The 26140-nt window shown below is 35.2% G+C and overlaps 1 protein-coding gene across 4 annotated transcripts in view; it reads right to left on the minus strand.

Moving 5' to 3' along the window:
* Nucleotides 1–26140, minus strand: part of ROCK1 (Rho associated coiled-coil containing protein kinase 1) — a 146866-nt gene that overhangs the window by 74023 nt on the left and 46703 nt on the right. For all 4 annotated transcript variants that reach the window (XM_073790573.1, XM_019930555.3, XM_019930554.3 and 1 more), the window contains 7 exons: nt 12172–12272; nt 11494–11631; nt 8747–8922; nt 7871–7955; nt 6162–6306; nt 5698–5836; nt 36–127 (listed from right to left, as the gene is read on the minus strand). In XM_073790573.1, the coding sequence (XP_073646674.1) occupies nt 36–127; nt 5698–5836; nt 6162–6306; nt 7871–7955; nt 8747–8922; nt 11494–11631; nt 12172–12237 (841 nt within the window). In that variant the 5' untranslated portion in view covers nt 12238–12272. The remainder of the gene's footprint in view (nt 1–35; nt 128–5697; nt 5837–6161; nt 6307–7870; nt 7956–8746; nt 8923–11493; nt 11632–12171; nt 12273–26140) is intronic.

Raw genomic sequence — 26140 nt, forward strand, 5'->3', positions numbered from 1 at the left:
AATAGTACTGTAATGTGCAAGAGAAAATAACTTACTGTCTCGGAGTGTTTCCCAAGCCCACTGATCATTTTTGAAGAAGAGATGTCGTTTGATTTCTTCTACACCATTCCGCCCTAATCTCACCTCTCTGAATAGAAAGAGAAGGAGAAAAGTCATTAATCATTTAAGATATTTTATTGATACTATAACCTGTTCATATTTATTTGTGGGCATAATGCTAAATCTGTGCAGGATGTTAGATACGATTTTATGTCACCTTGAAATTATATTGTCAGCATAATTATGAGCTTACATAAAAAATAAGTTGAAGACTGAGAGTATTAAAGAATTTTTTCTAAAGAACAAATACACACAAAGTACAGATTTATTGATACCCCATGGCTTTTCTACTGACAACAAATATCCATCACCTTGCTTCATTAGCATAATTAATTTTCTTCATAGGTTTTTTAATACTGGTAAAGTTAATACATGTTTTGAACTAACAACTTCACACCAGGAGCTAACAAAAACTCCAAAAGATGTTTTAAATATAAAATTTCCATTTTATTCTCTACTAAATATTTCTGACCAACAAAAACCAATGACAACTAATTCTTGACCCTACAACAAAACTGAGAGTTTTAATGGGACAAGCTACTGATCCTTGGCCTCTTCAATAGGCATAGAAAAAAAGTATTTTAAAATGTGCCGTTAGCTGAGTTGCAAAGGGGAACTTGGCACCTTTTGTTTTTGTAGAGTACTTATAAACAACAAAAATCCCAATTCTTTTCATGAGTTGAAAGATAAACTGCTTTAATCAAAGAGGAAATCAAAAAATACCTAAAAACAAATGACAATGAAAACACAATGACCCAAAACCTATGGGATGCAGCAAAAGCAGTTCTAAGAGGGAAGTTTCTAGCAATACAATCCTACCTCAAGAAACAAAAAACATCTCAAATAAACAACCTAACCTTACACCTAAAGCAATTAGAAAAAGAAGAACAAGAAAACCCCAAAGTTAGCAGAAGGAAAGAAATCATAAAGATCAGATCAGAAATAAATGAAAAAGAAATGAAGGAAACGATAGCAAAGATCAATAAAACTAAAAGCAGGTTCTTTGAGAAGATATACAAAATTGATAAACCATTAGCCAGACTCATTAAGAAAAAAAGGGAGAAGACTCAAATTAATAGAATTAGATATGAAAAAGGAGAAGTAACAACTGACACTGCAGAAATCCAAAGGATCATGAGAAATTACTACAAGCAACTATATGCCAATAAAATGGAAAACCTGGAAGAAATGGACAAATTCTTAGAAAACCTTCTTAGCACAACCTTCCGAAGCTGAACCAGGAAGAAATAGAAAATATAAACAGACCGATCACAAGCACTGAAAATTGAAACTGTGATTAAAAATCTTCCAACAAACAAAAGCCCAGGACAAAATGGCTTCACAGGCGAATTCTATCAAACATTTAGAGAAGAGCTAACACCTATCCTTCTCAAACTCTGCCAAAATATAGCAAAGGGAGGAACACTCCTAAACCATCACCCTGATACCAAAACCAGACAAAGATGTCACAAAAAAAGAAAACTACTGGCCAATATCACTGATGAACATAGATGCAAAAATCCTCAACAAAATACTAGCAAACAGAATCCAACAGCACATTAAAAGATCATAAACCATGATCAAGTGGGTTTTATCCCAGGAATGCAAGGATTCTTCAACATACACAAACCAGTCAATGTGATAAACCTATTTACAAATTGAAGGAGAAAAACCATATGATCATCTCAATAGATGCAGAAAAAACTTTTGACAAAATTCAATACCCATTTATGATAAAAAAACCCTGCAGAAAGTAGGCGTAGAGGGAACTTACCTCAACATAATAAAGGCCATATATAACAAACCCACAGCCAACATCATTCTCCATGGTGAAAACTGAAACCATTTCCACTAGATCAGGAACAAGACAAGGTTGCCCACTCTCACCACTATTATTCAACATAGTTTTGGAAGTCCTAGCCACGGCAATCAGAGAAGGAAAAGAAATAAAAGGAATCTAAATCAGAAAAGAAAAAGTAAAACTGTCACTGTTTGCGGATGACATGATACTATACACAGAGAATCCTAAAGATACTACCAGAAAACTAGTAGAACTAATCAATGAATTTAGTAAAGTAGCAAGATACAAAATTAATGCAGAATGCTTTAATTAATGCACATTAATGCATTCCTATACACTAATGATGAAAATTCTGAAAGAGAAATTAAGGAAACACTCCCATTTACCATTGCAACAAAAAGAACAAAATACCTAGGAATAAACCTACCTAAGGAGACAAAAGAACTGTATGCAGAAAACTATAAGACTGATGAAAGAAATTAAAGATGATACAAACAGATGGAGAGATATACCATGTTCTTGGATTGGAAGAATCAACACTGTAAAAATGACTATACTACCCAAAGCAATCTACAGATTCATTGCAAGCCCTATCAAACTATCAATGGCATTTTTCACAGAACCAGAACAAAAAATTTCACAATTTGTATGGAAACACAAAAGACCCCAAACAGCCAAAGCAATCTTGAGAAAGAAAAACAGAGCTGGAGGAATCAGGCTCCTGGACTTCAGACTAAACTACAAAGCTACAGTAATCAAGACAGTATGGTACTGGCACAAAAACAGAAATACAGATCAATGGAACAGGATAGAAAGCCCAGAGATAACCCCACGCACATATGGTCACCTTATTTTTCATAAAGGATGAAAGAATATACAATGGAGAAAAGACAGCCTCTTCAATAGGTGGTGCTGGGAAAACTGGACAGCTCCACGTAAAAGAATGAAATTAGAACACTCCCTAACACCATACACAACAATAAACTCAAAATGGATTAAAGACCTAAGTGTAAGGCCAGACACTATAAAACTCTTAGAGGAAAACATAGGCAGAACACTCTATGACATAAATCACAGCAAGATCCTTTTTGACCCACCACCTAGAGAAATGGAAATAAAAACAAAAATAAACAAATGGGACCTAGTGAAATTTTAAAGCTTTTGCACAGTAAAAGAAAACATAAACAAGATGAAAAGACAACCCTCAGAATGGGAGAAAATATTTGTAAACAAAGCCACTGACAAAGGATTAATCTCCAAAATATACAGGCAGCTCATGCAGCTCAATATCAAAAAAAAAAAAAAATCAACCCAATCCAAAAATAGGCAGAAGACCTAAATAGACATTTCTCCAAAGAAGGTATACAGACTGCCAACAAACACATGAAAGGATGCTCAACATCACTAATCACTAGAGAAATGCAAATCGAAACTACAATGAGGTATCACCTCACACCAGTCAGAATGGCCATCATCAAAAAGTCTACAAACAATAAATGCTGGAGAGTGTATGAAGAAAAGGGAAGCCTCTTGCACTGTTGGTGGGAATGTAACCTGATACAGCCACTATGGAGAACAGTATAGAGGTTCCTTAGAAAACTAAAAATAGAACTACCATATGACCCAACAATCCCACTACTGGGCATATATCCTGAGAAAACCATAATACAAAAAGAGTCATGTACCACAATGTTCATTGCAGCTCTATTTACAATAGCCAGGACATGGAAGCAACCTAATTGTCCGCTGACAGATGAATGGATAAAGAAGATGTGGCACATATATACAATGGAATATTACTCAGCCATAAAAAGAAACAAAATTGAGTTATTTGTAGTGAGGTGGATGGACCTAGAGTCTATCATACAGAGTGAAGTTAAGTCAGAAAGAGAAAAACAAATATCATATGCTAACACATATATACGGAATCTAAAAAAAAAAAAAAAATGGTTCTGAAGAACCTAGGGGCAGGACAGGAATAAAAACGCAGACATAGAGAATGGACTTGAGGACACTGGGCGGGGAAAGGGTAAGCTGGGACAAAGTGAGAGAATGGCATGGATATATATACACTACCAAATGTAAAATAGATAGCTAGTGGGAAGCAGCTGCATAGCACAGGAAGATCAGCTTGGTGCTTTGTGACCATCTAGAGGGGGGGTGGGATAGGGAGGATGGGAGAAGACGCAAGACGGAGGAGATATGGGGATATATGTATAGCTGATTCACGTTGTTATAAAGCAGAAACTAACACACCATTGTAAAGCAATTATACTTCAATAAAGATATTAAAAAAATTAAAAAAATAAAAATTGTGATACCATAAAAAAAATAAGATAAACTACTTTAGATATAATGAGACACTTTTAAAGAAGCTTTCACTGACTCTCTCAGACTGGCTTAGGGAAACTCTCCATGGTTCTATGGCACACGATACTTAAGAGTACTTACCTCTCTGTACAATAAATACCTCATTTGCCTGTCTGTTTCCCCCAAAGGACTCTGAGGTAGTGGAGAACAGTGGCTGTGTATCTTGGTCATTTCTATACCTCTAGCATAGTTTTTATATTATAATATATTTATACAGTGCTTATATTAAAATGTAAAAATTTCAAAAACTATATGTTTCAGGCTGTAAGGGACATACTGAAGGAGGATAAGTTAATTTTAATTAAAGTGAATCCAAAATTGAAACATATTTAAATTTAAAGCCTCTCTACTATTTAAATTAACAATATACAACCTTAAATCCTAAATGTAATCTTAGTAAGCCATCTGGTTCCTGTTTAAATTTTAAAAGTAAACCACAAGGGTATATACATAATATGCCATTTTTGTTTCTAAAACACTTATGTGCATTTACATTTATAAAAAACGCTTGTTGAAACTGGAAGACCATGTCAATGAAGGAAGGAGGTAGAAAATACTACATACTTTTTTTATAGCTTTGCACTACTTCATTTCAAAAAGCATATATAATTAAATCTTTTTCCCAGCTTTACTGAGGTATAACTGGCAAATAAAATTTTAAGATATTTAGTTTACAATGTTACAATTTGATATTCATACATACACACTATGAAAGGAGTCCCACGACAAGCTAATTAACACATCAATCAAATATTTACTTTTCTTTTTTTGATCGGACGCAAGAACATTTAAATGTTGTCTCTTCACAAATTTCGATTATGCAATACAGTGTTATCTTAAATGGCATCAGCTGGAAGATGCATCATCATTTTTCTATCACCAGGAAAAAAATGTCCCAGTTAAATTACTACATGCCATTGATTTTAAGATGCACTCTAATTTTAGAGATTTTAACATGTTAAAAAAAAAAAACTCAGGGAATTCCCTGGCAGTCCAGTGGTTAGGACTCGGTGCTTTCACTGCCAGGGCCCAAGTTCAATCCCTGGTCGGGGAACTAAGATCCCACAAGCCGCACAGCATGGCCAAAAGGAAAAAAAAAAAAATCAGACTCAATAAAATATACTACCATCTTTATACTTAACTAAGTTAAAAATGTTAACAATGAAAAAAAAAATCATCTTGTCTAGTCATCAGCAAAGAATCTATTACTATCCCAATTTCTTAGGTAAGGTAAGTGAGTTGAGATCCAGAAAAGCCATCCAGAAAAATCAGAAAAATTATATCAGGTTTCACTGTCATGAACGACTTGGGGAATGGTAGGTTTTATTCCAATAGTTCAAATATAGGAGTTCAGATATAGACCTTAAAAACTGAGCAGCAAAATGAAAATTTCCTTGGAATAAGTGTCCCATGTTAAAATTATTTACCTGTCAGTAAGGAAGGCACAAATAAGATTTTTTGCTTCTTTTGATATGTCATTATCATCAGGGAAGGTAAGTGAATTTTTATGGTTCATAATCTTACTGTAAGTTCCAACCAGAGAATCTGCATAAAATGGTGTATCACCTGATAAATTGACAGGGAAAACAAAAGCAAATTAAGATACATTGAAAGAAATCAGTTTCAAAGGAAAAGAGTCAATGTTACTGTTTAAAGATAATTAACTATGCATAAACTAAAAATATACACCAAATACATAAAAAGAAGTAACACATCAAGTTTCTCTAAGTCTCTGAATAGCTTGTCAAAACTGACATAGTAGGTTTGGATCAGTTTGTTTCCTACAAACAAAATCAACACTGCTTAATGTAATATTTTATTAGAAGAAGCCAAGTCTAAGTTTGGAGATGAACAACTATGTTAGAGGTACATAAAATCCTCCTTTACTCACCTACAAGCATTTCATATAAAAATACCCCAACTGACCACCAGTCACATTCTCGTCCATAATAACCATCACCACCTTGAGATTTTAATACTTCAGGGGAAATATAATCAGGTGTCCCAACTGCTGTATCACATCGTACCATACCTTCCTAAAAAGAGGTCAAATTTTCAATTAGGATATGAATGTAAAGTCTCAATTATTCAGCATGAGTTTTTCTTAATATAACATGTAGAACTCTTAAGTCTTTGTGTTATGAAAGATCACATCAAAACCTAATGCAGACTTGATAAAAAGTAACAAACAGCTTAATCATATATACATAATATATTCATAATGTATGTGTGTATGTGTATATGGTTATAGCAGTGATTTTTATTTTGTAATAACACTCACTAGAAAGACATATTGCCACCATTTATTATTCCTCCAGTTGTACCAATATGATGATCTCATCTTAATTGCAGAGAACAAGTATATAAGTCAACGCAAATATGTTGAGGAACCGACAGAATGAATCACTTGATAACATCAATATATAAATGCTGATTTAATTGTTTTTTTTTTACTAAAATAGTCATTCACTTTAATTATGCTTGAAATTGAGGGGAAAAAACATGTAAGAATTGACTGTACAAATATAAAATGGGGAAGCATGTGCATGGGAAAAGGGCATAATAGTGTTAAGCCCACTGATAACTACCTAATATGCATTTTAACCCTCTCTCCAAAATAAAAACAAAAAGTATATATACCAGTTACTTACTTTAGCTGGTATGAATGCAACAGAATTATACATGATTACACAAAAGTTCTCACATAGTGTTCTCCTCCTAATCCATAAATTTCTTTTGGAAATAATAAATACAACTTTCTGGTTATTCTTCTATGATAAGTTTCAAAGAATATAAACTGTTTCAACTGAAAATAAAGCAGCATACTTGCTACTTCAGCTATGTATATAAGTTATTTATTATATAAATAGTGAGCATGGGTACCTTTTACTATTGACTCCCCAAATAAGTAGTAAGATCTTTTCATGTTTAATAGAAGACTAAGTAAAACATTAAAAAATATACATATTCCTGAAATCCAGTTTTTACGAAAGTCTCATTTTAACAGTGGCATTAGTATTTAGTGACATTTAAGCTAATCCAATTTCTAGCTACCAACAGTGGACATTACAGATTTGCTTTAAAAGATTTAGTAAATCTGGCAATCCACGCTTCCCCCAAATAGAGAGGAGAAAAAATAAAGCACTTACAAGTTACTAACACAACACTGAAACCATGGCATCTAGTTCAACAAATAAGACTGGGCACATCAATTCTGTACAAGTCCAGATATGGTTAGTAAATTCTTAAAACATTGGGAGAGGGAAGGGTAAGCTGGGACGAAGTGAGAGTGGCATTGACATATATACACTACCAAATGTAAAATAGATAGCTAGTGGGAAGCAGCTGCATAGCACAGGAAGATCAGCTTGGTGCTTTGTGACCATCTAGAGGAGGGGTGGGATAGGGAGGATGGGAGGGAGATGCAAGAGGGAGGAGATATGGGGATATATGTATATGTATAGCCAATTCACTCTGTTATGAAGCAGAAACTAACACACCATTGTAAAGCAATTATACTTCAATAAAGATGTTAAAAAAATTTTGTAAAAAGCATCTATCTTGAATTAGCAAAACTAAATTAAAATCTAATTATTTAACCTTATTCATCTTCATACAAGTACCAAAATCTGCTAACTTCAAATGTCCAGACTTATCCAGCAGCATGTTATCAGGCTTCACATCTCTGAGGGGGGAAAAAAAAGTACAGTATCTCTGAAACAGATCAGAAGCTGATAAACATTATATGAGGCAGTGATTTTAGGTCATATATCCTCAATTTAGATAAGGTCACCTTTGATCTATATGTGCTCTCTATCGACATCTATAAGCTGACTTCATCAGGGAGACTCTCTCATATATTATGCCTCAGAAGAAGACATTCTTTTAAGTAGAGTTTGATTCTTCCAAGAGGAAAATCAAGTCATTTGAGAGAGAATAACCATAAAAAATGTAACATTCAAACATAAAAAGTAACTGAGACACACAAGATAGATAAATACATAAATAACCCCAGAAGAGGGTCTAAATCACTTTCATTTTTGCATCCCTGGCACTGAGCACAGCAATTGCACATAGAATTCAAGTGGTGTTTGCAGAACAAATTAAATTATTCTTCTAGCAAATAAATTTGATCTGTTCACTAATTAAAAGCAAATTAATTTGTATATAAAAATTAAAAGCATTTAATACCCCAGAATATACCTTAAAAAAACAGCTTATAATTTTTACTTTTCAGGACACCATATAAAAGCCTTATAATCGGAATAAGAAATATTAAAGAATACATTTATATCAACGCTAAACTGAAATGTTAAAACCACAAATTTCAAAGTTTTAAATTCTGAAACACCACTCATGTCATATGGGAAAATAGGTGGATTTAGAATGGGAAATGCTAATCAAATGAAGTTTAAGTACTGATTTTTAGCTTCTCTCTTTAACAAATGAGAAAATTTAAAGCATTTTTGTCCTTACCTATGAATAAAACCCATGGAATGGATTGCATCCAATGCAAGAACTACTTCTGCAGTATAAAATCGGGCCCATTTTTCAGGCACATCATAGTTGCTCATTAAGTTTACAAGATCTCCACCAGGCATGTATTCCATTACCATGTAGAGATAACGATCATCTTGGAATGCATAAAATAGCTACACAAATACAAAAAAAACAAAGAAACAAATTCATTAAGATTAAGCAAAACTGTTTCATTTAAGAATTGTCAAAATTACTAATATAAGATTTAACTGAAATAATCAAATTGCAGTAGTTGTAAGTACTCAAAAAAAAGGAAACAAATACAAAGATAAATAGCACAAAGAACTTTGCGTATACAGAGGAGTTATTAACTGTGGTTACTTCTGAGGAGTCGGAGACTTCTTTTCTCTACCCTTTTCTATACTAATTGGATTTCTTATACTGAGAATTTTTAAAAATTATAATAGTTTCAATAAAGAATATACAACTCTTCTAAGCAAAGACGTATTGTAGTTCTAATTTAAATTGTACATAGTGGGGTTTAGTGTTAAATTTATATCAATACCATAATTTTCAAGTAATCTAATAAAATTAGGCTACAGTCTTAGTTGTCCCTTATTAGCTGTGTGACTAGGCAATTTACTTAACCTCCCAAATTATCTGTGACTATGATCCTTTCTAGAAGAATATATGGGAAAAAAAAAAAAGAATATATGGGACTATATATCATGTTTGACTTTTATACTTGTTGCCCAGTCTGTGTCTGGATGCCTGGCAGTTGGCAAGTACTTAATGAATGTTCAGTGAATAAAAGCACAAATTTAATCTATAAATTGAGGGTGTAGCTAATAGGGATTAACTGCCTATCAGAGTTGTTAAAAAGATTAGCGAATAGAGGAAAAGCCCTTAGTACAATAGATGCTCAGTAAACAGTTGCAGTCAGTAGGAGGAGTTGCAGTAACAGCTAACAGACAAACAGGAAGAGGACAAGAGTTAAAGCAGGAACAGTAAGGTCCATTGATATGAAATTGGCAACAATATCAAGCATAAATATATTATGTGACCAGTGTTGAAGTTAAAAGAAGAGCAAATTTACAAAAGAAAATTTCTTTTTTTTTGGCTGCAATACGTGGCTTGTGGGATCTTAGTTCCCTGACCAGGGACTGAACCCATGGCAGTGAAAGCACAAAGTCCTAACCACTGGACTGCCAGGGAATTCCCTACAAAAGAACATTTTAAGTAAACATGAGAAGATTAGAACAGAACTAAAATAAATGAAATAAGCCCTTAGAGAAAAAGTATAACTAATTTACCTAGGCACTTATGTATTAAAATTCTTCTTATATTTCATTTTTTTCAACAGCATTTAATGATTTTAGTTACAGATTTAGTAACTTTAATTAAATATAAATATTTGGGGGAAGGATAAGAAACTAAGTGGTATCTCATGGCTATCCCAGATTAACATGTACAGTATATCACTCGGACACCATAATTAAAGAAACACTGTTGATTTGGTGGCAGTTTACCCTATTTAAAATGTATCAAGAAAAATAGAGCTTCAAGTTCATAAGTTGTAAATTTAACCTTAAACATTTATGTCATGTTTTTTAACTTTTTACACAACACTGAACACTCCCCAGTATCAGTGGTTCTCAACCAGAGATGATAACTGTCGGTGTCCCACGGCCCCCACCTGCCCACTCTCCCCAACACGCCACCCAGGGAGATGTTCAACAATGTCTGAACACAGTTTTGGTTGTTACACCTTGTGTGTGGGGTAGGGAGGGCTGCTACTGGCATCACCTGGGTAGAAGTCAAGGATGCTGTTTAAAACCCACAGGATAGCCCCCAACAACAAAGAATCACTTGGCCCAAAATGTCAGTAACACTGAGCCTGAGACACCCTGCTCTAAACAGCTGATAAAAACAGGGCAGACATTTCAAGTATAAAAAGTCTTATTATGCGAATCTTAAACATCTTCCATATCCTTTTTATTCCAATTACTATTATGATTATTTAAGACAGTCTTCATTACATACTGTAAATTTAAAAAACTATAAAATTCATGCTAGGAATTTAGAAATGATCTAGCTCAGCAGTTTTACTATTTTTTTAAAAAAAACCACAAGACCTTATTTCCCCCATATGAAATCTTAATAAGAACCCCAATATATAAGACATATAAAACATGCAGCTGCTCTAGTTGAAGCAGAAATAGAAAACCCAGAATTACAACCTACCCAAACAACTGCTTGCTCCCATGACCCCATCTGAGGTATCTCCTCAATTGAAAATAACCAATCTAAGCCACCTTTCACATTTTTGAGCAAGGAGACTGAGGCCCAGAGATGTAAATAACCTGGCCACAGCTTCAGGTCAAGATTAGTACCTACAATTACTGACTTTCTAATGTATTTTTCTTTCCACTGAAAAACCTGAAGCCAATACAATATTATGTGGAGGCCTAGCTTAACTTTTTTCCCTCCATTTCTCCCATTCTTTCCACTCTACTCCCATTCTTTCCCTCCATTTCTCCCATTCTCTCCACTCCAGAGACAAATAGTTACTTTCCTCCTAGAGATAATTCAATAAAATTAAATTTTATGATTTTAAAAATGATATATTAGACACTTCTGTAATTGCCAATAAATTCTCTATTACTGTTCTAAAAAACAAAGCTTCTCAGACATGTTAAGTTACAAACTACTAGAGCAACAATGAAACAATAACAAAAGCATACCTGAACGACCCATGGACTGTTAGCAAAAGCCATAATGTCCCTTTCTTCCCAGAAAAAAGCAGAATCAGATCTCTTAATCATTTCAAATTTGCTGAGAAGCTTCATAGCATATACCTTCCTGGTGGATTTATGCCTTACCTTTAAAATTGAAAATGGAAAATAATGAACATTTCATTAACATTTAAAGCTCAGTGTTTCCCAGAACAATTTACTAAATAATTTAACATTATTGGTCTTTCTATTTTAACTTCTTCTCTTCTGAATTATCCCAATTAGATAATGTCAAGGCTTTAACTACCAGATGTAAGTAATGTTAGAAAAAAATCTTTATTCCCTATATTATGGCACACTTCCCCCTCCGCCACCCAGCTAGTTATGCTACTTCCTGTTTATAAAACTTACTATTGCACAGCATTTTAGATAGTGTAATATTAGGAGTAAAGATTTCTCTTTTGATGCTTGAAAACTCTTCTCTATCCATGAATTCTTGGGGAAAATATTTCACACTACTGCTGAATTAGACTCTAGGCTTTCATATCCTTAGGCAAGAATGTCTAGAGCAATTTAAAGCAAGAATTTTATAAAAACAATAATTTCCCAAACAACATATGTTAAACACACAAGTGAATTTTTTAATTTTAAAAAGATTGTTTTTTTAATCTCATTAAAATAACCTACCAATTGAACTTCTCCAAATGCACCTCTACCAATCACCTTCACTACTTCATAATCTTCAGCTTTCATTCGTAAATCTCTAATTTTATTTATTGTGTCTTTATCTGTATGAAAAGAAAAGTTTATAATTTTAAATCACTGAAGCATTATAACTAAAACTGCTTATTTTACATTCAAGGTCTTCAGAAACAATAAAAAACAAAGATGTTCATTAAAAATTAATATAAGTAAAATATGAAGTTGTAAACAGAGAAATGTTCAATGTGCTAAGAATTGTTTTTAATAAATTCTGGAATGACTTCACTGTTAAAATATTTTTCTTAAAATCTGACTTACTAGAATGTTTTAAAAAAACATATACTACACGTACACTGAGAATAATTAGTTAATTAGTTCCTGGTATTTTAAGTATATATCAAATTTGAATCAAGGGGCCACAGGTAGATATTTTAGATTAATGAAACAAGTTTTCTTTTTATCAAGTCAGTTTTGATGATCCTTTTAAAAAGATATAACTAATTTAAGATATCAAAGGTAAACATGTTAAAGAATCACGTACTTATTATATTTCTCTATTTGAATGCAGCTTTTAACTTAAAACACACAGTGGGAATCGCTACAATTATTTATATAAACCTGTCACACTACAAACTACAATAATTTAAAATCCCCACTGGATAGATATTCTAATTCCTAATTTGGTCATAGATTAAAATAGGGCTATTTTAATCCACATGGGTCAACACTGGCATGAGATTACATGGAAAAGCTTCACAGCAGAGTTATACAAAATACAGGGCAGCTATTAAATTTAAGTTCTAGTTCCTGATAAAAGCTACATATAATATCTTGTCTTTCTTTTGAAATGCACATTTAAACTCATGTTTGTATACATTATGACCCATAAACACATGCAACAGAGAGCAAACTTTCACACAGGGATAACGTAAGTACATTTAATTTTAGATCACATATCTATTGCAAATGTAACAGCAAGATATAAACAATAATCAATTTACTGCAGAAACATCTGTGTTAACTATAGAGGCTCTACAGTAATCACTGTAGATACATAAACATAACTTTAAAACACAGTGTCTGCTCTTATGGATTTCAAATGAAACTGAAACAAACAAAAAATAATACCAAAAAATGCAAAAAGGGAAATAAGCACAAGCACAGAGTTTGTGGAATATAAAGGATGACACCTAACCCAAGGCTGCCTAGGAGGGAGGTGGCTAGAAAAGGCTTTCTGGAGGTGAAGAAACCTGAAACAAGTCTAAAAAGAAAGCAGCTAGCTGGGAAGAAGAAAAGAGAGAATATAACAGGCAGATGGGCAAATATAAGCAAAGGCACAACAGAACTGTTCTGTGTTGCTGGAGTATCAAGTCTGTGGGAAGGATGTGAAGGAGAGGCTGGAGAGCCCCAAACTAGTTAAGGAGCTTGAACTTTACCTGCAGGCCAGTAGTTGTAAAATTATTATTTAATCAACAAAAATATTTTTCACATTAAAGTTTAAAAGCAGTACAATATGAAAATAGATAAAAGTGCTCTGCTTCAAGAGGGTAGTGGTGGTGGGTGTCGTCAGAGAGGGGCTGGAGCCTCGTCTACTTCGTACACCTCCATAATGCAGCCCGACAGAGTCCTGTGGGATCTGTCGGGAACTGAGAACCACCACCTGAAAACCACTGCTACGTGTTGGAAGCCATGACAAGAAATAAGACATATAAACAACACAGTCAAATTTACATTTCAGCTGCACTACTCCAGGGAATATGTAAATGATAAATTCAATAAGGGCAAGACTGGAGCGGGGGTAGAACTTTAAGAGTACTTTAATACTCCAGACACGAAATAAGAAAGTTCTGAACCAGGATAATGTGTAATGTAATAGCCTATGGGGTTGAGAAAGGATCCCTGGCTCTGGTTATACCAGATTTAGAGCCATAAATAGGCTATAAAGTCTGTAGTTTTGGGCTCAGAAAATATATCTGCTGCAAATGTGTGTGGAAATGGAAATCTTGCTTCTTGTTTTAATTTCTGACAGCACAGGAAGTTACAAAGCAGCTCGACGTTACTTGTGATTTGAACATTAGTTGTCAAAATGACTTTATTACATTTAAGTTTTGCATTAAAAGTGCTGTTTTGCCTTGTAATTTTAGGTTAAATCAAAAACTAATTTCCAAAGTCAGTGTTCAATGATAATTCAATGATAGTTGAGAGTGGTTCTTCTCATTAAGAAAAACCTTCATCATGGTCCTTGTCTAAATGAGCTCATCCTGCCATGCAAAATACCACAGACTGGGTGGCTTAAACAGACATTCATTTTCTCATGGTTCTAGAGGCTCAAAGTCTACGACTGGGGCCAGCATGTTGTGCTTCTGGTGAAATCTCTCTTCCTGTCTAGTTGGCAGCCAGCATCTCTCTGTGCACTCACAGGACCTCTTATGTGTTGCACAGGTAAGGACACTAATCCCATCACTAATCCCATTTTATCACAGTCCCGCCTTTATGACCTCATTTAACCTTAACTGCCTCTTGCTTGGCCCTATCTCCAAATACAGTTATATTGGGGGGTTAGGGATTCAACAGATGGATTTGGGGTTGGGGGACACAATATAGTCCACAAAAAAAAAATCACAAATGTCACCACTGCTAAGCCATTGACTTGCTATATGCAAAGATAAACTGGGATATTCAGCTTCAATTTCTGTCAAAAATGTACAGAATTGATAACAGTTAGTTAAGTCCACGAGAGTGAATGATGTTTACCACTGATCCTGTGGTTCAGTAACATGATAGATTCAAATATTTTCCACAAAGTACTTGGTGATGTATAATACAATGAATAACTACAGGCTTTAAACACCTTGTATTGTCATGAACTTTGTTATTTTGTTCAACTAACATTTTCTGCACCATACATAATTTTAACTACCATCACTTGTAACACATCTTAGCAGACTCCACAGCAAGTTGTACTTAGTGTTTCCTCAACTTTTAAAAAAATATTCCTGCCTGTACTTGTTCCATGCAGACTATACATAGAGGCTAATTCTTCACTCACTTCAAACTCAGCATTGATTCCTCAAACAGGAGTCAAGGAAAATCACTCAAAATTGTCTTATTTTTTAATTGACTATTGCTGTTGCTCCCAAGAGTCTCAATTCTTTGAGCAACTACTGTTCATGCCAAAAAGCTAATAGTTTTTTTTAAATTTTATTTTATTTCTTTATTTTTTATACAGCAGGTTCTTATTAGTTATCTATTTTACATATATTAGTGTATATATGTCAACCCAATCTCCCAATTCATCACACACACACACACACCCGCCACTTTCCCCCCTTGGTGTCCATGTTTGTTCTCTACATCTGTGTCTCTATTTCTGCCTTGCAAACCAGTTCATCTGTATCATATTTCTAGATTCCACATATATGCATTAATATACGATATTTTTCTCTTTCTGACTTACTTCACTCTGCATGACAGTCTCTAGATCCATCCACGTCTCTACAAATGACCCAATTTCGTTCCTTTTTATGGCTGAGTAATATTCCATTGTATATATGTACCACATCTTCCTTAACCATTTGGCTGTCAATGGGCATTTAGGTTGCTTCCATGACCTGACTATTGTAAATAGTGCTGCAATGAACATTGGGGTGCATGTGTCTTTTTGAATTATGGTTTTCTCTGGGTATATGCCCAGTGGTGGGATTGCTGGGTCATATGGTAATGCTATTTTTAGTTTTTTAAGGAACCTCCATACTGTTCTCCATAGTGGCTGTTATCAATTTACATTCCCACCAACAGTGCAAGAGGGTTCCCTTTTCTCCACACTCTCTCCAGCATTTGTTGTTTGTAGATATTCTGATGATGCCCATTCTAACTGGTGTGAGGTGATACCTCATTATAGCTTTGATTTGCATTTCTCTAATAATTAGTGATCTTGGGCGGCTTTTCATGTGCTTCTTGGCCATCCGTGTCTTTGGAGAAATGTCTATTTAGGTCTTCTGCCCATTTTTGGATTGGGCTGTTTGTTTTTTTGATATTGAGTTGCATGAGCTGCTTGTATATTTTGAAGGTTAATCCTTTGTCCGTTGATTCATTTGCAAATATTTTCTCCCATTCTGAGGGTTGTCTTTTCGTCTTGTTTGTAGTTTCTTTTGCTGTGCAAAAGCCCAAAAAGCTTAGTCTTAAGGAAGTTTTTCTCTCTGTACACATTTGCTTTGTTGCTGCAAACACCATCAGTGAATAGCTTTCCCTGCTTGACTAACAAATAAACCACTTCTAAACTTATGTAAGGTCATAACCTCATTTTCTTTTTTCATCTTTGTAAAGAAAATTCTGCTGTGGTGAGATATTCTATTTTAAATTTTCTGGGGTTTTCTAACTGTTGCTTTCCTGTGAGTTGGGAATGTTATGGCAAGTGCTTATTCTGGTAATGTCAATGCACATTGTACTCTTTCAGCACAGCTACAGTGTAACTGCATAATAACACAATGCCCTGCCCTCTAACCTGATGAAATAATCCACACTTTACTGTGCCTCAAAATAACAACATTCAGTTTCACTTTTCTTTTCCTTTTTTGTTCTGACATGATGGGCATGCACTGGCAATGGAAAAAAAATAATAAAATTCTGTGGTATGGTGATACACATGGAATGCTATTGTGTTGTAACTGTGTCACTGTGATTTCTAGTGTGCTGAGCAGCAGTGTGAAGCAATAACAATGCCATGTATGATTTTTGTCACAGGTACTCAACTCTTCAACTTGTGTTGTAGCATAAAAGTGGTCACAGACAACAAGCATAGCTATGTCCCAATAAAACTTTACTTATGGACACTGAAATCTGAACTTCATATAATTTTCACGTCATGAAATATTCTTCTTCTTTTGACTTTCTATAAATTATTTAAAAATATAAAAACCATTCATAGCTCATAAGCCATCCAAAAACAAATGGTAGGCCAGATCTGGCCTGTGGGCTGTAGATCTGGCCTGTGCGCTGTAGTTTACCAACCCCTACTCCAATGGAAATCCAGCTTCCCTGAGGACACTGCTTCCCCTGCAGTTCTACAGTGGTGCCCTTTACCCTCCACATGCTTTATACCAATGGCCCTGAAAGTGGGACAGGTGAACTCCACTGCCATCTCTACACTCCCACCCTATATCTGCCAGCTTGCTTTTCATGTTTATTAGGTTCTATCTCCCACTACCTCTCATTGTCACTGTAATCTACTGACCCTCAGGTCATCACATCTCACTGCTAGACAATTTTAGTTCCTGGGTTACCAACCTTCTTTCCAACATTTTCCTATTTTAATTCTTAAGGACTTTAATATACCCACAGATGATACTTCTAATAACCTGGCCTCTCAATACCTTTAACTTCTCTCTTTCAATGATCTTGTCCTCTACCTTATCTCAGCCACTCATTTCCATGGCCACATACTAGATCTTGTCATTATCAGTAATCATAGTCCTCCCTTAATTTCAATTTCAAATCCTTTATTCTCTAAGCACTCCCTCAGCTTTCCTGCTCACTCCCTCCAAAAACCACACCCCAACAATCCCCAGCCCCACCAAGGCCTCCAATCCACTGATCCTATCCATTTTTACTGTACCTCACTGTACTGATAGGTTCTCTTTCTTACCTACTGAGCTTAAATTACATGGTCAATTATTATAATCGCTCACTTGCATAACCTTTAATGCCTGGGCTCTTTTGTGCTTCATTATACTTAGTTTGGCAAAACCATAATTCTAGTTAAATCTACCTCTACAACTAACTCTGTGTCAGCACCCATGTAGTTGAATATGTCTGGATAAATACATAAAATCATACTGTCTGATCCCACTTTAAATCCATAATTGCGAACATAAAGCTTGCCCTTAATTCTGCTTGGCAATCATGTATTTCTTTAGTATATTCACTCTCCCACTTTACTAGAGACCGTATTTCACATTTTCTTTTCTCTTCTCAAACCTCTCACTGATCCTTGTTCATAGCTAATGACCTTGTTGGTTACTACCCTGAAACAATCGGAAGAAAACTGCCATAGACTTACCGCTAAATAGACATATTTATAATTATATTTATGTATTCATTTTCAACTACCAGCACATGCCCTCATATATTTGGTCTCTTAACTTTTTACTATAGGAGAATACTGCTATCTCACACCAATCCCTCCACTGGTGATGTCATCCTTTTTCACAAGCTCGAGGACATTGCTCCAGCAATTTCCCCCCCTCTTTCTCCTGTATCATTAAGCTTTCCCCTTCCTAACTGGACTGTATCATGCCATTTTCATTCCCATCTTGATGCCATTTCTCTCACTAGCTGCTGCCCCATTACTCAACCCCACTACAGCAAAATTCCTCAAAAGTTGTCTGAACTCTATTTCTAAATCTTTCTTCATACCTGCTCTTAAATACATTTTGGGTGAGCTTTGGCCATTACCTTTCTATCAAAACTGCTTGTCAGGGAGTTCCCTGGTGGTCTAGTAGCTAGGATTCAGTGCTTACACTGCCGTGGCCCAGGTTCAACCTCTGGTCAGGGAACTGAGATACCACAAGCCGTGCGGTGTGGTCAAAATTTAAAAAAACAAACAAACAAGAAACAACAAAAACGGAAGTGCTGGTCAAAGTCACAGGTGACCACCATGTTGCTAAATTTAACAATGAATTCCCAGTCTTCACCTTGATACATCAGTAGCTTTTGACAGTTTGATCACTCCTGCTATACTTTCTTTACTTGACTTCCAGGATACTACATTCCTACAACAATACTAAGGGTATTTTTTCATTTTCTTTTCTTTTCTTTCTTTCTTTCTTTCTTTTTTTTTTTTGGCTGCACTGTGCGGCATGTGGGATCTTAGTTCCCTGACCAGGGATCAAACCCACGCCCCCTGCATTGGAAGTGTAGCCTTAACCACTGGACCACCAGGGAAGTTCCAAGGGTATTTTTTTCTACATCAATGATTACTTCTCAGTTGCCTTTACTGGTTCCTCCTCTTCTCTCAGATTTCTTAACACTGAAGCATCTCAAGGCTCAGTCTTTCGTGGTGTTTTCTTCTCTATATACACTCATTTACTGGTGGGCTTTAAAAAGCACTGACATGTCAACAATTTGCAAATTTTTATCTCTGGTTCAGACCTCTCTCTTAAACTTCAGATTTATATATTTAATTGCTTACATAATATATCTACTTCGTTAACATACATCTCAAATTTAATGTGTATAGGGGCTTCCCGGGGCTTCCCTGGTGGTGCAGTGGTTAAGAATCCGCCTGCCAATGCAGGGGACACAGGTTTGAGCCCTGGTCCGGGAAGATCCCACATGCCGCAGAGCAACTAAGCCCGTGTGCCACAACTACTGAGCCTGTGCTCTAGAGCCCACGAGCCACAACTACTGAGCCCATATGCCACAACTACTGAAGCCCACGTGCCTAGAGCCCGTGCTCCACAACAAAAGAAGCCACCACAATGAGAAGCCCGTGCACCACAACAAAGAGTAGCACTGCTCGCCACAACTACCGAAAGCCCACGTACAGCAACGAAGACCCAATGCAGCCAAAAATAAAAAATAAATAAAAATTAAAAATTTTATGTGTCTGAAACTGAAGAGGTGTTCTCACCCCAAACCTCTACCTATGATTTCAACACTTCAGCTGATGGGTCAATTTTGCTTGGGGCAAAAACCCAGGGGCATTCTTGACTCCTATTTTTTTTCTTACACTCCTCATCCTACCTGGCTGGCTCTACCTCTGAAATATATCTGGACCTGATAACTTCTCACCTTCTACACTGCTACCATGCTGGACCAAGCCACCATCATCTCTTCTTTGGATTACGGCAATCGCTTCTTAACTGATTTCCTGGTGTCTATCCCTGCTTCTCAGTAGCCTATTCTTAACATGGGGCGATATTTTTTTTTTTTTTTTTTTTTGCGGTACGCAGGCCTCTCACTGTTGTGGCCTCTCCCGTTGCGGAGCACAGGCTCCAGACACGCAGGCTCAGCGGCCATGGCTCACGGGCCCAGCCGCTCTGCGGCACGTGGGATCTTCCCAGACCGGGGCACAAACCCACATCCCCTGCATCGGCAAGCGGACTCTCAACCACTGCGCCACCAGGGAAGCCCATGGGGCGATATTCTTAAAACACAATTCAGATCATGTCACTCCTCAAAACTTTGACTTGCTATCTTACCCAGAGCAAAAGTCAAAGATCTTACAATGGCCTACAAGATTCTACATGACCTACCCTCTCTATTTCTTTCCTTCTCTGATGTCATCCTACTATTCTCTCCCTTGTTTAATCCTCCCCACCAGCTGCAGTGACTTCCTTACCGCTGTTCAAATATCCTCTCTTATGGCCTTTGCACTGGCTGTTCCTCTGCATGCCATTTTCTTTCCTTAAACATCTGCATGGCTAACCCTCTCAACTACTTCAACTCTCTTCTCCAATGTCACCTTTTAGTAAGCCCTCTCCCAGTCATCGTACCTAAAACTGCAAAATTCTCCGAACTTCTAATCCTTCTTACAGTGTTCCACTTTTTCCCATAATAAAAATTAACCTGTTACTTACAGAATTTAATACTTGCAAAATTATAAATTTGGTAAGCTCTTATTACTTCTAAGACCAATAAGCAGGACTGTGTGACCATCAGATCCTTTAAACAATTTCTGATTGTCAACTGTGTTGAACCAGGTGATGGTGGCAGAAAACTAAAATTCAGAGAAGTGAGATATTACTATACAGCACAGTTAGCAAGGAATGAAATGGGCAAACTGAGTCACAAATAAACACCGTAAGTCTTGATAGGCCACAAACTAGCTAATCATCTCTAAATAATCAGAAGTTAGCAAAAGAGGCAGTGCAGAAAGGTTTCAGGGTTACAAAAAATTAAAAAATATTTCAATCACATACAGACTCTTTAACTTTCTAGAAAGCAAATGGATGATTTTTCTTAAGGATCTTTTTTTTTAATCACACTTTATACCCAATAAATTTTACTTCTAGGAATACATATACATACAATGACATATTAGAAAACATTTAAATTGTGTTGTTTAATAATAATTACATAGAATGATGTTCAACATATGATATTGAGCGTAGAAACAGATTAAACTCCATATGGTATATGAACTTAATTTTCTAAAAACACAAATATATATTGGTACATATAGACAGAAAAAAGCCAGCAAGAAATATACCAAAATAGTAACTGCAGTCATCTCTAAGTATGGTGGGATTACAGATTATTTTATTCCTCACATTTTCCATTTACTTCAAGTTTTCTATAATGACTCTGTTTCTTTCTAATGCGAAAAAGATATATTTTGCCTAGTTTAAGATCCTAGATTATAAAATGCAACATCATTTTACGTACCACTACAGATTGTAAGACAACCCAATTATTTAAAAAATGTTTTTAAAAAGTCAGAATAGATAAAGTATAGCAATAAAAGCTATGAACAATGCAATATTTGTCCAATATACTGCTACTCTTTGCCTAAAGAAATCCAATACACCTTGCAAATTTTCAGAGTAGTCAAAGCAGCCCTAATAAGCTCTAAAATTATCTAAAACTTACCTAGAACATTTATAATGTGGGATTCAATTCCAAATAACTGATTTTGTTTCAATTCAACAGTTAATAATAAAAATAAAAATGTTATTCTATGTCCATATGTTCAAACAGAATTCGAGCTCCAGGAAGATGTGCTATGTTTTGCCAGGGTGCACACACGTGTAAACACACATACAGAGTAATCCAGTGTGAGAAACAGATTGGCAAAAAACAAAACCAAACCCAAACTCCTCAACACCTCATAAAATGGCTTTTAGATCTTGTTACTCTCTGATTCTGCAATCTTTTATTTCTAGATACTCTCCCCAACAATGCTCTGGCAATGCCTAGTTACTTGCAATTTCCCACACAGCCATACTGCTTTACATCTCCATTCTTCTGCAGATGTTGATCACCAACCTAAAATGACTAGCCCCACTTTATTTGAGCAGGTTACTACCAAACAAGATCTAATCCTTTATCCATCTCCTCCTGATCCCCTCAGTGTGATAAGCTGCCTTTCTCCTCTGGGAAACCACTATTTCTCTATTATTTCATCTGTCAACGTGGGCTGGAATTGTTTGTATTTCTTCTGTTAGATTGTATGTTCCCATTTCCTTAAGGGTAGAGACCATACTTCATTCGTGGATATGTCTTTGATGTACGTATGTGCTCAATAATACTTACTGAAACATTAAAAATATTGACATTTAACGATATTATTTACAAATGGCCGCAATCACTTGCTGCTCTTATCTGTTCAGGGACAACAGAAAAGCCACATATATATTTACTCCAAAATAATAAAAGTATATACTTAAAAATCAATCTTGGGTTTCTCAAAATGTTATACAGAATTATATGACATGAAAATTCCACTTTCAGGTATCTACCCAAGAGAAATGAAAACATATGTCCACACAAGAACCTGTGCACTAATGTTCATAGCAGAATTATTCATAATAGTGAAAAAGTAGAAACAATCCAAATGTTCATCAACTGATGGATGGATAAACAAAATGTGGCATTATCCATACAATGGAATATTATTTATTTGGCAATTTAGAAGAATGAAATGCATGCTACAACACAGATGAACCCCGAAGAGAGCATGCTAAGTCTAAAAAGCCAGTCATAAAGGATCACACATTGTATGATTCCATCTATAGAAAACGTCCATATTGGCAAATCTATACAGACATAAAATAGATTAGTCATTGTCTAGGGCTGGGGAGCTTGGGGAGGATTGCGGAGTGACTGCTAATGGGTACAGAGTTTCTTTACAAGATGATGAAATGTTCAAAAAGTAACTGAGGTAATGACTGCACAACTCTATAAATACAGACAAAAAACAATGAACTGTACACTTTAAATGGGTGACTCTTCAGTACGTAAATTATATCTCAATAAAGCAGTTTTAAAAAATCAATCTTGGGTTTGGCAATGATTTTTACATGCAACACCGAAAGCACAATCCATATGAGAAATAAATGATAAATTAGACCTTATCAAAATCAAAAACATTTGCTCTGTAAGATAATATGTAGCCTTCTGAGACTGGAGATGGAGCTTATTGATGCCCCTCCCCTTGAGTGTGGACTGGAATAGTGACCAGATTCCAAAGAATCAGGTATGGAAAGGAAAAATAGTAACTTTTCAGGAGAGAAGCCTGGCAGACACTATCTTAAAACCAGTGATAAACATTAATATTATCACTGATAAATCATTATGGTATCACATATCCCAGATAAAATGTGATGAGAAGCACATGTCATCTCTGTGGTACTCATCCCCAAAACCCATAACCCCAGGGTAATTATGAGAAAACATTAGACAAAAACAAACTGAGAAAAGTTCTACAAAATACCTTATCAATAATCTTCAAAACTGTCAAGGTCATAAAAAAACAAGGAAAGCCTGAGAACTCTCACAGATTGAAGATGACTAAGGAGAAATGGCAACTAAATACAATGTGATATTCTAGATTGGATTCTGGAACCAAAAAAAGGAGATTAGTGGAAAAACTGATATCTAAGTAAAGTATATAGTTAACAGTAGTATACCAACTTTAATTTCTTAGTTTTGTCAATGTACCATGGTTATATAAGATGTTAACATTAGGGAATGCTGGGTGAAGGGCATATAGGAATCTCTGTACTATTTTTGTTGTTGTTTGTTTTTTGTGGTACGCGGGCTTCTCACTGTTGTGGCCTCTCTCGTTGTGGAGCACAGGCTCCAGATGCACAGGCTCAGGGGCCATGGCTCACGGGCCCAGCCGCTCCGCCGCATGTGGGATCTTCCCGGACCGGGGCACGAACCCATGTCCCCTGCATCGGCAGGCGGACTCTCAACCACTGCGCCACCAGGGAAGCTCTCTCTGTACTATTTTTGCAGCTTTTCCATGAGTTTATTCCAAGATAAATAATTTAAGAAGTAAATAAAGAGAATATTTAACATTTCTTTTTGAAAATCTATCTGATTTAGTAATATTTTACTTGTAATAACTTCAAACAAGATCGTGTAATACCCTAGGTTATCCTGCATAATATATTCAATTTTATGGCTCCATTAAAAAATTTTGACTTTTATTCCACCTTCTGGTGTAAAACTGCATTTTGGCAATACATATCAAAATGCAAATTGGATGCAACTTTTGACTCAGTAATTCCTGGAATTCACTTCAAAGAAAGGAAAACCAAGTATACCAAGCTGTATGCACAAAAAACATTAATATAACATTTTCATTTATAACAGCGAAAAACTGGGAGGAACCTGAGAACCACTATTACAGAAACAGTTTTTTAAACTGTGGTATGTTCATTCAACGGAATATATGTATTCATTTAAAAAAATGTGTTATCCATACTTATTGACATAAAAAGGTATTTTGCAACTTGCTTTTTCACTGAACACACTGTGGATAGCTGATAGAAATGTCTTATTGATTTTTATGTGGGTTGTTCTAACTTTTTGCCCCAACATCAATATATTTTTGCAATGATGAACATTCCCATGTATTTTCAGTGCTATTTTTGCAAGACACATTTCTTTAAGTAAAAGTATTGTTATACTCATGAACATTATTAGTTTTAAAATACGCTAACTGCCCTCCAGTCCCTCACCAATCTTGGATATTATTACTTTTTACCTTTCTCCTTCAGGTTGCGGGGGGGCAGGGAGGGTTGGTTCTTTTTTTAACCCATATTTCTTTTTTTTTTTAACCCATATTTTTTTTTAAACCCATATTTTTTTAACCCATATTTCTTGAAATATTAATGCTTTTGTTCAACTGTTAACTGCTCATTGGTAATTTTTATTTTTTCGCCATTACACTACATATTCAGTTACTTTGTCCATTTTTTTTATTGTTTGTGTTTTTCTTGTTGACTGGAAGGATCTCTTCATACATTAGGAATATAATTCTATTACATATGTTGTAATTTTTTCCCGTTTGTCAGTCATCTTTATATCTATTTTTCTTTATAAAGTTTTGATAAAGCAAAATCTGTCAATGTTTCCTTTACAGTTTCTACTCCTGGTATCTTGCTTCAAAAAAAAAGAAAAAAAGCCACTCCCTACTTAAAGACTATAAACATAATACCTATAATTTCATCTAGTATTTTTTGTCTTTACATTGGTACATGTTGTGAAGTAGAGACAATTTCATTTTCTCCTCATATATGAGTATCTGTCTCAAAACAAATTACTGAATAATCTTACCTTTTTTCCAATGACCTAACTGCCATAATAAGCTTACATCAAATTTTCATATAATAAAAAAAGTATGCTTCTAGACTCTCTATGATGATCTGTTGGTCCTATGTCCTTCAACAAAGTACTATTTTTCTTATACTTCAGTATCCAGTTTGAAAAAAATAATCCCAAAATATGATGACTACAATCCTGTCCCATTCTCCAGAAATGGAGATACATCCACCACTCAAGTGGTAGAGTTACCCAACTACACAAGCCTTTCATAGATTTCATAAGCAAACAAACATGTCAAAACGCTACTACATTTCAGTACTTCCTGGCTTCATAAAGGCAGACTCTTATATGTACCTTAATACTTATTTGTGGAGAAGGAAGCTTTTAATGCCACTAACCAAGTAATAGTTTTGCATTTTTGTCATCACTTGAAGAACTTGAAAATGAAATTGTATACTAATCACAATATATGATCACTATAATCCATTTACATTCTACTCCTCTCAAGAAACTTATCCACTTTAAATGCAGAAGTAAATTATATATAAAATTTCCAGTTTCACAATTCTTGTTCCTTAGAATTCCCCCAGAAATGTAGATTTCTAACTACATCTAACTTTATATTCAAAGCACATGAAAATCACCTTTAATTTTACTAAAGATAACGTAGTACTCACTT

This window comes from Tursiops truncatus, chromosome 13 (genome assembly GCF_011762595.2).
Source record: "Tursiops truncatus isolate mTurTru1 chromosome 13, mTurTru1.mat.Y, whole genome shotgun sequence".
Lineage (NCBI taxonomy): Eukaryota > Metazoa > Chordata > Mammalia > Artiodactyla > Delphinidae > Tursiops > Tursiops truncatus.